The 13,550-nt window shown below is 44.6% G+C and overlaps 1 protein-coding gene across 4 annotated transcripts in view; it reads left to right on the top strand.

Moving 5' to 3' along the window:
• The window catches only part of CTPS2 (CTP synthase 2), a 128,906-nt gene that overhangs the window by 40,854 nt on the left and 74,502 nt on the right, over positions 1-13,550 (top strand). For all 4 annotated transcript variants that reach the window (XM_025373269.1, XM_025373268.1, XM_025373271.1 and 1 more), the window contains 3 exons: positions 3,345-3,439; positions 6,329-6,391; positions 6,496-6,539. In XM_025373269.1, the coding sequence (XP_025229054.1) occupies positions 3,345-3,439; positions 6,329-6,391; positions 6,496-6,539 (202 nt within the window). The remainder of the gene's footprint in view (positions 1-3,344; positions 3,440-6,328; positions 6,392-6,495; positions 6,540-13,550) is intronic.

Here is a 13,550-nt window from a genome sequence, read left to right as displayed (position 1 = left end):
ACTGCAAGCTCCGCCTCCCAGGTTCACGCCATTCTCCTGCCTCAGCCTCCGAGTAGCTGGGACTACAGGCGCCCGCCACCACGCCCGGCTAGTTTTTTGTATTTTTAGTAGAGACGGGGTTTCACCATGTTAGCCAGGATGGTCTCGATCTCCTGACCTCGTGATCCACCCGCCTCGGCCTCCCAAAGTGCTGGGATTACAGGCTTGAGCCACCGCGCCCGGCCACCTTCTTATAATCTTTTACTAAAAACACATTTCACTTTCCTTTTACAACTTGCATGTAAAACTGTTTCTTCAGTAGTCTCAATTACAGGTTACACTGTTAACTCTCAGCAACTTTTACTTTTGGTGAAAAATCTGGTTAGTAAGCAATTTTAATTATGTACTAGGTATGGAGCCTAGGACACTAGATAAGGTCTGACCTTTTCTAGCATAGCTAGGGGGCATGACTTTCAACATGTCCCCAGGCCTTATCTAGAATCTAATGCTCCAAAGTAGGTAAATTGAACAATTTTCAAAAGTCAAAGCAGTTTATGACCTTAAAGCATTGAGAAAACCTAATCTGACCTGCCTAATTTAGACCAAATGTCTTTATTTTCCCAATAATCTTTAAAGCTGTTTTTATTACCCAAAGATTACTAAAGTTATGTGAACTAAAAGTCATTACAATTTTTACTTTTCTTACAAAATACTTGATTTAAGCCTTACTATTTTTAAACCAATTAAAGCTTTTTTTTTTTTTACATCACACATACAATACATATAAATGCACAGACAGAAAGAAGATCCAGTAGTTGTAAGCACCCAAATATCAATCAGAAAGGCTTATCCCCTAAACTAGGAATTGAACCCTGAACCCAGGTTGCCACTGTGATGGTGGAGACCGAGAGAAAGTACTGCCACATGGTTACAAGGTCAAGCTCCCAAGGACATGAAACAAGATGAGAGAGAACCCTTATCCAGTTTTTCTTCAGGGACCTACAGCAAAGTTTGTGATTGACCAGTTTGCTGGGATGGCTTGAACAGCAGGCTTACAGGGGTCCTAGGCCCACATCCTATCCTAAGGTACCCCTCGTTATAACAGAACAATACGGAAAGACACACAAAGCACACCAGATTCACTGTAGCTTAAGAGTAGCCTCACAAATCCTTTTTACCATTAATCAAAACTTTACAGAGGAGATAAACAGTGATTTTTACCATTCATTCAACCAATTTGCACAGAGAGAAGCCAGAAGTCTGACTAGTAAAAAATTCTTAGCCTTTTGTCAGTATGCTAGGCTTCCAGGTTCCCTTTCCTGGAGCAGCCCTAGTGACCCGGCTGGCTGCACCACAGCCCTGGGGGCCAAGCTGCAACACAAAGGAAAATTATCTTTTCCCGTTCTGGCCAGAGCAAAATATGTGTGACAAAACGACATTAGCCACTCTCCCTAGCACCCAGTATCTTACTGGCAAGGCTCAAACTTGTCCCCGGTTGGGCCCCATCATCATTAATCCAACCTCTGACCAGGAATTTCAACTTGTCTCTGGGCAAGATGGTCGCCTTGAGCAATAGAAAAGATAAGAAAAGGAAAGGAGAGAGAGGGAGAAAAGCATTGCCCGCGGCATTTTGGGGAAGGCAAAGCGCTCAGGGAGTCCAGAGAAAGACACACCCATTGCAGCGACACTGAAAAGTTCAGGTGGCTGCTTGTCAGTCCTGAAGGGATCTTTTCCAGGAGTCTCATCAGCTCTCAAGTTTCCCCTTTTGGGGAGGAAAAAGCTCCCCATGTCCCATGGTCCTGTACATGCCTAGTTCTGTCACCCATAACTATCAGCAAAGAGTGCAAGGCAGAATAATCCAAAGAGAATAGCAGTTAACATCCCATAGTGCCAAACCCATTCTTAGCAGAGAGGGACTTTACTGAGAGTGGCCTCTAACCCCCTAAACCTTAGGAAGGACTCTAACCTTCCTAAATTGTACCTCGAACCCAAGGTCAGTCAAGCATCCTTGCCTTTTATTGAGAGGAGCCTTTAACCCTCTCTGTCTTAGGAGAGACTCTAACTCCGCTAAGTTGGGCCTCTAACCCAATCCCATCCTTTACCTGGGTATATGCACCCCATTTACCCAAAGTCAGCCAACTGGTGCACACAGATGATTTTCCTTTGGGTACGGGGTCTCTTCAGTGTTGTTCCTTCCGTGTTTCGCTAGAAAGATGTTACTGGAGGCCGGGCGTGGTGGCTCATACCTGTAATCCCAGCACTTTGGGAGGCTGAGGTGGGTGGATTGCCTGAGCTTAGGAGTTCGAGGCCAGCGTGGGTAACATGGTGAAACCCCATCTCTACTAAAATACAAAAGATTAGCTGGGCGTGGTGGTGTGCGCCTGTAATCCCAGCTACTCGGGAGGCTGAGGCAGGAGAATTGCTGGAACCCAGGAGGCGGAGGTTGGAGAGGGCTGAGATCGCGCCACTGCACTCCAGTCTGGGTGACAAGAGCAAGACTCTGTCTCAAAAAAAAAAAAAAAAGAAAAGAAAGATGTAACTGGACCCCACCACATACTCAGTATTGTTCCTTCTGTGGTTGCAAAATAGATGTTACCAGAAAGGGGTCCCAATCCAGACCCCAAGAGAGGGTTCTTGGCTCTCGCTAAAGAAAGAATTCAGGGTGAGTCCATAGAGTAAAGTGAAAGCAAGTTTATTAGGAAAGTAAAGACATAAAGAATAGCTACTCCATTGACAGAGCAGCCCTTTCTCTCTTGATTATATTTTCTTTTCTACGTGTCTTAGATTTTAGGTTTTATTTTGCAAGTAATTGACAGAACTCTTGGGGGCAGCATTGCATCATGAGGTTAGCATGATCCTCCTGGGTTTTCTGTTGAACTGTGTTGCTGTTGTGTTTGCCTAGGTCGCTAAAGTCTTCTAGCCAAGAAATTTTCATTTGCCACTACTTAATTAGCATTTGAAATCTTAGGCTGATTTTTCCAGTTTAACTCTTTCTGATGATGTAAGAGATCTTAACATTTTTATAATAGTGCTTTGAAAGAACCTTAACCTATTTTCATTCAGTTTCTTTTCCCAGTGCCATTCTTAATTGAATTGGGTTTCCCAGTTAGTACGCTCTGATGCCACAAAGACTTATCATACAATATATATTGAGGTCAGTTGTGAGAAATTGTCACAATTTCTTCATAACATTGGGAAGATTTCAGAAAAAAAGTTCAGGGTGTGAAGTCATATGATTGATTCTGAAAATAGAGCTTGAGCATAGTCACTAGTGATTGGAGCAAGCATTGCATGAATGGCTGAAAACACTAGTTAAAAAAAAATAATGGATAGTCAAGTTTACCCTCATTTTGTATTGATTTCAGTGGTATTCTTGTGCCTGGAGGCTTCGGAATCAGAGGAACATTGGGAAAACTCCAGGCGATTTCTTGGGCAAGGACAAAGAAGATTCCTTTTCTGGGTAAACCTCATGTTTATTGACCCTGACTATGAGTTTATTAGATTTTTGACACCTAGGTGGGGTAACACTAAAGGTTTGTTATCATAAAGGTGTGAACTCGTATTTGAAAGTTCAGGTGCCAAATAGTCTGCTATAGGGTCAACAAACTATATTCTAAATTTGGCCCACAGCCTGTTTTTATAAATAAAGCTTTATTAGAACACAGCCACACCAATTTGTTTATATATTGTCTATGGCTGCTTTTGTGGTCCAACGTCAGAGTTTCAGACCCTACAGCCTAGAAGATTTACTATCTGAAAGAGGCTAGAATCTTTACTATCTGACCGTTTACAGAAGATGTTTCTCACCCTAGGAGAACTTGCTGCTATTCTGGCTGGGTAGCAGAGGCTGGGAGGAGGCTCCATCTGCAACTGTGCTTACCTTCTCCAATTCCCACGTCACTCTCCAGAGTAGCTGGGACTACAGGTGCACACCACTGTGCCTGGCTAATTTGTGTGTGTGTGTGTGTGTTTTATAGAAATGGGGTCTTGCTGTGTTGCCCAGGCTGGTCTCAAACTCCTGGGCTCAAGCGATCTGCCGGCTTCAGACTCCCAAAGTGCTGGGATTACAGGCTTGAGCCACTATGCCCGGCCGAGTTGAGCCTTTTTAATGCTGTTTTTCAAATTGTGAAGTATGGCTTCTGTACCAGGGAAACCAGAGGAAATGAGACCTTGACGAGGGAGAGGCAGCCCCGTAGCTGGGGACTCAGGCAGGAGGGGGAGTGTGGAGAGGCTGTGTTTCCCACTGTGCAGTGGACGGCTGGGTGGGTTTATGAGCCGATTGGACAGGCTTTTAGTGCCAGCAGACCATTTATTTCCCCCCATTACCTGCTCTTTGATTAGCTTCTTAGACTGTCTCCTCTTAGGATCCATTTTCAAAATAGAAGCCTGAAGTAGTTACCTGGATACCTTGTTTCCTTTTACTGGTCTAAGCTCGTTGGGAGCCATTGTTTTCTTCTGAAGTTTCTGTCTAAATGTGGGTAATGTTCCTCAGACTATATTAATGGTATGGAATGGTTTGCAGGTCTTTAGCTTTTCCTCTAGCATAGCATCTCTTTATGTCCCAGCCATAAGGAACTTTCTGAAATCCCCCTCACCGCCACCCCCACCCCCCAGCATTCAGCTGTTTCCTGCTTACTGACTTCTGTTCTGGCGTCCCTGATATATTGATTGCTCCCTTCTTTGTTTCCCCTGTGTACTTCTTATGTATCTATCGGAGGAGCATCTGGGATGCTCTTTGGCATGTGTTTAGTGGAGAGAATTGGTGGACTGCAGTGAAGGCAGAGCTGGGTCTGGGAGCATCCCTGTGGCAACAGGCTTGGGCGACACAGGTCTGCCTGTCTTCATCACTGAGCACTCTGTTCAGTCCCATTGTGTGTCTCCTTCCCTGCTGCCCACCATGCTCAAGCCCACTGTGGAGTCTCCACCCCCCACCCCCCACTGCTGCTTTTCCTTACAGTGAAGGTTATGGGGCTGTCCTGCAGGTTAGCAGCCTGATGTCCTGTAGGCGCTCACCCTCTGGCCAATCCTGTGTTTGTGGCTGTGAAGTCACCATGAGAAGGAGTGGGAAATCTTAGCCCAGGAAACTCCCTCCGAGTTGGGGTGTTAGATGTTCTCTGAAGGAATCAGGCACTGCAGCCCACTGAGATGCCTCAACTCAGGGACAAATCTAGAAGGTGGCAGATTGGTCTCAGGGACTCACTCTTTCTTTCTTTCTTTCTTTCTTTCTTTCTTTCTTTCTTTCTTTCTTTCTTTCTTTCTTTCTTTCTTTCTTTCTTCCTTCCTTCCTTCCTTCCTTCCTTCCTTCCTTCCTTCTTTCTCTCTCTCTCTCTCTCTTTCTTTCTTTCTTTCTTCCCCCTTCCTCTTCCCCTTCCCCTTCCTTCCTTCCTTCCTTCCTTCCTTCCTTCCTTCCTTCCTTCCCTCCCTCCCTCTTCCCTTCTTCATTCCTTCCCTCCTTCTTCTCTCTCTCTCTCTTTTTTTTTTTTTTTTTTGAGACAGAGTCTCACTCTGTTGCCCAGGCTGGAGTCCAGGCTAGAGCACGATCTCTGCTCACTGCAAGCTCTGCCTCCTGGGTTCATGCCATTCCCCTGCCTCAGCCTCCCCAGTAGCTGGGACTACAGGCGCCCACCACCACGCCCGGCTAATTTTTTTTTTTTTTTTTTTTAGTAGAGACAGGGTTTCACTGTGTTAGCCAGGATGGTCTCGATTTCCTGATCTCGTGATCCGCCCACCTCGGCCAACCAAAGTGCTGGGATTACAGGCGTGAGCCACTGCACCCGGCCCCTCCTTCCTCTCTTTCTCTTTTTCTTCTCTTTCTCTCCTTCCTTCTTTCTCACCCAGGCTGGAGTACAGTGGTGTGATCTCAGCTCACTGCAACCTCTGCCTCCTGGGCTCAAGTGATTCTCCTGCCTCAGCCTCCCAAGTAGCTGGGATTACAGGTGCACGCCACCACACCTGGCTAATTTTTGTATTTTTAGTAGAGGCATGGTTTCACCATGTTGGCCAGGTTGGTCTCGAACTCCTGACCTCAAGTAATCTGCCCACCTTGGCTTTCCAAAGTGCTGAGATTACAGGCTTGAGCCATTGTGCCCGGTTGACTCTGCACTTTTCTGACCTTGTGTTCCTTCTTTGTCAACTTTGGGACTTAGGTGGCTTCTTGATAGTCTAAGCCCCTGCCCTGCTCTCTGCCAGGGATTGTTCTGAGGGGACAGCAGGGAGCAAAACAGGCAGAGTCTTGCTCTCTGGGACTCTGCATTCTAGATAGGGGAGACAGGCAGCCAACAAATGAACAGAAAATATGAACAAATACAAAGTGAGTTCATTTGCTTTACATATGTGCTTTTTAAAATAGGAGTTTGTCTTGGGATGCAACTAGCAGTGATAGAGTTTGCAAGAAACTGCCTTAACTTGAAAGGTAAGTTTGAGGTTTGCTAATGACCATTTATTTTAAAAATTTTCTCTCTTCAAATATTTTTCAGCATTATTGGTGAATTACTGAACTCTTTTCTTAATCTTCAGATGCTGATTCCACAGAATTTAGGCCAAATGCCTCAGTTCCTCTGGTAAGTGGCTTGTTTATCTTTCTGGGTCCAGTCATTGTCACTTGGGTCCTGGCTCTTGCCTAAATTCATAAGGGGCTATTGGCTGGGCGCCGTGGCTCACGCCTGTAATGCCAGCACTTTGGGAGATCAAGGCAGGCGGATCACTTGAGGTTAGGAGTTCGAGACTAGCCTGGTCAACATGGTGAAACCCTGGTCTCTACTAAAAATGCAAAAATTAGCCGGATGTGGTGGCAGATGCCTGTAATCTCAGCTACTCGGGAGGCTAAGGCAGGAGAATCGCTGGAACCTGGGAGGTGGAGGTTGCGGTGAGCTGAGATCGTGCCACTGCACTCCAGCCTGGGTGACAGAGTGAGACTCCCTCTCAAAAAAAAGGGGGGGATCTATTATTTTTTCTTTACAGCACCAGAACATTTTAAATTATATTCTTCTTTTTTTTTTTTTTTTCTTTTTTTTTGAGACGGAGTCTCGCTCTGTCGCCCAGGCTGGAGTGCTGTGGCCGGATCTCAGCTCACTGCAAGCTCCGCCTCCCGGGTTCCCGCCATTCTCCTGTCTCAGCCTCCCGAGTAGCTGGGACTACAGGCGCCCGCCACATCGCCCTGCTAATTTTTTGTATTTTTTAGTAGAGACGGGGTTTCACCGTGTTAGCCAGGATGGTCTCGATCTCCTGACCTCGTGATCCACCCGTCTCGGCCTCCCAAAGTGCTGGGATTACAGGCTTGAGCCACCGCGCCCGGCCAAATTATATTATTCTTATATTAAATTCCTTTGTTCTTGATAGTCCATCTTCTCAGCTATGCTTTAAAGACAGTCATAATCCTGGACTGATTTCTCTTTGTCGCAGCTTTCAAGCTTAATGTTTAGGAAAGGATTAAATTGACTGTGACAACAATTTATAACATCTACTATAAATAAATGAGCTGTCCTGTCTCCAGACTCATCGCCAGTCTGCCTATTTTCCACACTGGTGGTCATCTGTCTTTCTAAAACAAAAGTGACAGTGATTCTGCTGCCAGTCCTCATCTTCCATCAGTTTCTTTTCCCTTAACATATTCAGTCCAGGATTCTGGGCTGGGTCCCAAAGCCATTGTGCTCTGTCACCTGCTGCTTTGCTGATTCATCCCATGGCATCCTGATTCCTCCCAGGCTTTGAGTTTTTTTCTGTTTTGTGTTTTTTTGAGGCAAGGTCTCACTCTGTCACACAGGCTGGAATGCAGTGACATGATCGCAGCTCACTGAATCCTAGACCTCCTGGGGTCAAACAATCTTCCCACCTCATTTTTTGATTTTTTTTGTAGAGACAAGGTCTCACTATGTTGCCCAGGCTACATGCTTTAAGTTTTACGTTTGGACAGTCTGAACTAGTTTTCAGATGCAGTCTGAGGTTTCGCATACCTGAGATGTCCACCTGCCTAAAATCCCTTTCCCCCTGGAATCTCAATGAAACCAATGAAGAATTTAATTAACAACAACTCAGGCCGGGCGTGGTGGCTCACGCCTGTAATCCCAGCACTTTGGGAGGCCGAGATGGGCGGATCACGAGGTCAGGAGATCGAGACCATCCTGGCTAACACAGTGAAACCCCTTCTCTACTACAAAAATACAAAAAACCTAGCCGGGCGAGGTGGCGGGTGCCTGTAATCCCAGCTACTCGGGAGGCTGAGGCAGGAGAATGGGAGGCGGAGCTTGCAGTGAGCCGAGATCCGGCCACTGCACTCCAGCCTGGGTGACAGAGCGAGACTCCGTCTCAAAAAAAAAAAAAAAAAAAAAAACCAACTCAGTTACCAACAACTTCCTATTCACCTGAGGAAGGCTTTCCTGACCTCTTTTCTTTACCTGCCTCTGCCCTCTGCCCCATGCTACTGTGCTCACCACTAACAGAGCGAGCTCTGCAAGATGATGGTTGGCCTTCAGTCAGGCTGTTTGCCAGCCACCCATGCACACCCAATCGTGTGCCTGCTGCTGGGCACCTCCTTCTAATGGAGCTCGCGCCTCACAATCGTGATTTTTTTTAAAAACAGCTTTATTGAGATATAATTCATATACCACAAAATTTAGCCATTTAAACTATATAATCCGGCCAGACATGGTGGCTCACGCCTGCAATCCCAGCACTTTGGGAGGCCGAGATGGGTGGATCACTTGAGGTGAGGTCAGGAGTTTGAGACTAGACTGGCCAACAAGTTAAAGCACCATCTCTACTAAAAATACAAAAAATTAGCCGAGCGTGGTGGTGCATGCCTGTAATCCCAGCTGCTAGGGAGGCTGAGACAGGAAAATTGCTTGAACCCGGGAGGCGTAGGTTGCAGTGAGCTGAGATTGTGCCATTGCACTCCAGCCTGGGCAACAGAATGAGACTTTTTCTCAAAAAACAAACAAAAAAACTGTATTCCAATGTTTTTTTAGCATATTCACAGATCTGTGCCACTCTTATTCCAAGCAATTTTGGGCCATTTTCATTACTCCAGAAAGAAATCCCACACACCTTAGCTGACACCCCCAAACCTCCTATCCCCACCAGCCCCAGGCAACCATTAGTCTACCTTCTGTCTTTATAGATTTGCCTATTTGAATCATTTCATGTAAATGGAATCATCCAATATGTAGCCTTTTGTGACTGATTGCTTTTACTTAGGATAATGTTTTCAAGGTCTGTCTATGTTGTAACATGTATCAGTACTTTGTTTCTTTTTATTGCTGATTAATATTTCATTATATGGACATGCAACATTTTATTTATCCATTGATGAACATCTGCATTGTTTCTACTTTTTGGCGTTGTGAGTAATGCTGCTGTGAACATTCATGTGAAAGTTTTTGTGTGGACATATGTTTTCATTTCACCAGGAGTGGAATTGCTGGGTCATATGGTAATTCTGTGTTTAACCCTTTGAGGAACTGCAGGACTATTTTCCAAAGTGGCTGCAACATTTTAATTTCCTGCTAGCAATGTATGATGGTCCTAATTTGCCCATATCCTTGTGAACATTTGTTATTTCTGTCTTTTTGATGATAGCCATCCTAGTAGATGTGAAGTGGTATCTCATTGTGGCTTTGATTTGCAGTTGCCTGATGGCTAAGGATGTTGAGCATCTTTTCATGTGTTTATTGGCCACTTGTATGTCTTCTCTGGAGAAATGTCCATTCACATCCTTTGTCTATTTTAAAATTGGGATATTTGTATTTTTATTATTGAATTGTAACGGTTCTTTATATATTCTAGATATAAGTTCCTTATATCGACATTTGGGGACACATTATTCTTTGTTGTGTGTGGGAGCTTCTGCCCACTAGGTGCCAGTATCACTCCCTCACCCCTGCCCAATTGTGACACTAAAAGTACCTCCAGATATTGTCAAATATCTCTTGGGGACAGGAGCAGAATCACCCTGGTTGAGAACCACTGATTTAGAGAAATCTAGTTCTATTTCTGTCCCCTGTAGCCTGTTCACTGCCTTCCCTTATGGCAAGCATTCATTCTTTTTTTCTTGGTTTATCTTCCCATTTTTTAGATATAAGTAAAGCTGTATGTCTTTGTAATCCACTGCCCTTCTTAGGGAAATGGTAGCATACTCTGCACAGTTTTGTCCTGCCTTGCATTTTTCGCTTAACACTATATGCTGGAGATCACCCCACGGAAGCACATAGAAGCATTCTCCACTCTTTTTTTTTGTAGCTTGTAACTCAAACCATAATGAACCATAACTTACCAGCCAGATGGTACTTTTAACTCTTATGCTCAGAAGGCCTAATGCCAATGAAGGGTTCCTTATGAGCCTTTAATATAAACATATTTCCTGACTAATAGCTGAAATGGTTGTGCCAGGAAAACTATGGGTTTTCTTTTCTAAGATACACTTTGGGATAGGAAGCGATTTTACCAGTAGGTGCCACTGTTAGATAGTGTTGGCAAGGTTAATTCTTTGATGATTATTCTTTACTGGGGGTATGTGTATGTGCATTAAAAAATTTTTACACACGGCTGGGCGCAGTGGCTCACACCTGTAATTAGCACTTTGGGAGGCCAAGGCAGGTAGATCGCAAGGTCAGGAGATCAAGATCATCCTGGCTAACACGGTGAAACCCCGTCTCTACTAAAAATACAAAGAAATTAGCCAGGCATGGTGGCATGCGCCTGTAGTCCCAGCTACTCGGAAGGCTGAGGCAGAAGAATGGCGTGAACCCGGGAGACGAGCTTCCAGTGAGCCGAGATTGTGCCACTGCACTCCAGCCTGGGCTACAGAGCGAGACTCCACCTCAAAAACAAAAAAGAAAAAAAAATTTTATACACAGGGTAAAGAAGTTGAGCCCTGCAGAAAAGGTACAGAACTGTCTCTCCTTTGCCACCACCTCACTTCAGTTCCCTTCCCCAGTGGCAAGTACTTTGATCCATTTCTTTCTTTCTTTTTTTCTTTTTAAAGAGATGGGCCGTCTCACTATGTTACCCAGGCTGGATATTCACAGGTTTGATCATAGCACACAACAGCCTCGAACTCCTGAGCTCAAGTTATTTTCCCACCTCAACTTCCCAAGTAGCTGGAACTACAGGAGCTCAGCTGATGCATTTCTTTAGTTATTTCAGAGATTTGTGTGTGTGTGTTTGTGTGTGTGTGTACCCACTTAGCCACACACGTATGAATATGTATTCCCTTTAAAAAAAAATCTTGGCCGGGCGCGGTGGCTCAAGCCTGTAATCCTAGCACTTTGGGAGGCCGAGACGGGCGGATCACGAGGTCAGAAGATCGAGACCATCCTGGCGAACACGGTGAAACCCCGTCTCTACTAAAAAATACAAAAAACTAGCCGGGCGAGGTGGCGGGCGCCTGTAGTCCCAGCTACTCGGGAGGCTGAGGCAGGAGAATGGCGTAAACCCGGGAGGCGGAGCTTGCAGTGAGCTGAGATCTGGCCACTGCACTCCAGCCCGGGCGACAGAGCCAGACTCCGTCTCAAAAAAAAAAAAAAAAATCTTGGCTAGGTGCAGTGTCTCATGTAATCCCTGCACTTTGGGAGGCTGAGGCGGGAGGACTGCTTGAGTCTTGGAGTTGGAGAGCAGCCTGGGAAACATAGTTACACCTTGCCTCTACAATAAATAAATAAAATTAGCTGTGCATGGTGGCATGCACCGATAGTCCTACCTACTCGGAAGACTGAGGTGGGAGGATCACTTGAGCTCGGGAGGTTGAGCTGCAGTGAGCTATGGTCGCGCCGCTACACTCCAGCCTGGGTGACTGAGCGAGACCCTGTCTCAAAACAAAACCAAACAAAACAACTTTGTAGCATGCTCCAGACACTGTTCCCACCTTGCTTTATCTACTGATCACTCCACATCAATGTGCAGGGATATCTTTGGTGTGCTTGCCCTGCTGTATGCTACATGGCTGCATCCTTATTTATTTAACCAGTCTCATATTTAGTTTGTGTCCATTATTTTGCTCTTTAAATTATGCTGCAAATTAGTATCCATGTACATATATCCTTGCACCCATGCGTGAACACATCTGCAGGGATAAATTCCTAGAAGGGGAGTTGCTAAGTCAGAGGATGTGTGCATTTTACATTTTGATGGCTCCTATACACATAAGTGAGATGAGAACAATAAAAGCTAATTGCTATTGAACATCTTTATGGCCTGCAATCAGTTTGTTGGAGAAAAATAGCCTTAAGAGCCAGCATTTGTATCGATGTCAGAAGTCTTATTAAAAAAAAAGACTAAGGAGATAGAATCATAAGGCAGCAAGCACCATGAAGCCTGCAGAGTTACTTAAGCTTGAGCAAATAACGGTTACTTTGTGGGGATTGGTCATTCTGGCTCTTCTAGCTAGGAAAGTAAACAATTTGGAAACCAGGAGCCTTCTATAGGGAATATTTACTCCTAAAATCTGTTCATGGGCCATCATAACCCTCCTTTGGCATGCATGATTAGTGCTATGGCTGATTATGAAATCAGTAGAGACACTGGCATCCAGAACAGATCCAAGAGAAGGTGTCTCTTACACACATAAAAAGAGAAACAGATTTTTCCTTAAGGGTTAAGGTAGACTCTTTCTGTGTCTCAGAGTGCCCAGGAGAGAATGAGTAAAATTTATTTTATTGTGTCATTTCTCTGCTCAATCCACAAGGTGAAAGTGAAGGCTCTGGGACTTTGCAGAATACTTAAGGTTCTATAGCAACTCTGGTTTTTGGCGCTGCTTCAGAGTAGTCTCAGCTGCCTTCTAGATGGTACATAACCAGGAGCGTAGCTGTTGCTGACTTACATTCTAACTCTATATCAGTCACATGGCTGCTGCTGACATCCTTGACCTTGAATTTGGCTTCATATCTCTCCAGTTCATCTGTAGGGTAGTTCACAGCATTTTGGACTTTGTGTTTTGAATATTTTCAGGTTTTGAGGCATATATATATACACACACATATATATATACACACATATATATACATATATATATGAACAATCTCAGTCTAATGTGTAGGCATGTGAATGTGCTTAACTCTAAGCATTTCTTTTCTGTTTGTTGAAAAAGGTAACTAAAAATTCTGAATTTACATAAGCTATTACACCCTGAAGACAGAATTCATGTTCCACCTTCAGAAGACATCAACACACACATGCACACTTGGATGGTGGTATTGGAAAGGAACAGGGAGAAATTCAAAGCATTTTAACAAGATGCAAATGGATATTTGAGATTTCGGTATTTGATATTATTTCAATTTTCATTATTTATCATAGGTATGACGTCATTTATCCCTTTTTGATCCAGGAATTTTCAGGGTTAAGTGAATTTTTTACATCTACCATCGTAGATTTGTGAAACAGCCACATAATTAAAAGCTGATTTGGGTGAAAGTTGATTTTTGTTATACATTAAGTATAATTAATTAGGCCGGGCGCGGTGGCTCAAGCCTGTAATCCCAGCACTTTGGGAGGCCGAGGCGGGCGGATCACGAGGTCAGGAGATCGAGACCATCCTGGCTAACATGGTGAAACCCCGTCTCTACTAAAAATACAAAAAA

Source organism: Theropithecus gelada, chromosome X, assembly GCF_003255815.1.
Source record: "Theropithecus gelada isolate Dixy chromosome X, Tgel_1.0, whole genome shotgun sequence".
NCBI lineage: Eukaryota > Metazoa > Chordata > Mammalia > Primates > Cercopithecidae > Theropithecus > Theropithecus gelada.
The sequence above is the reverse complement of the archived record's forward strand: the minus strand, read 5'-3'. Positions and strand labels throughout refer to the sequence as shown.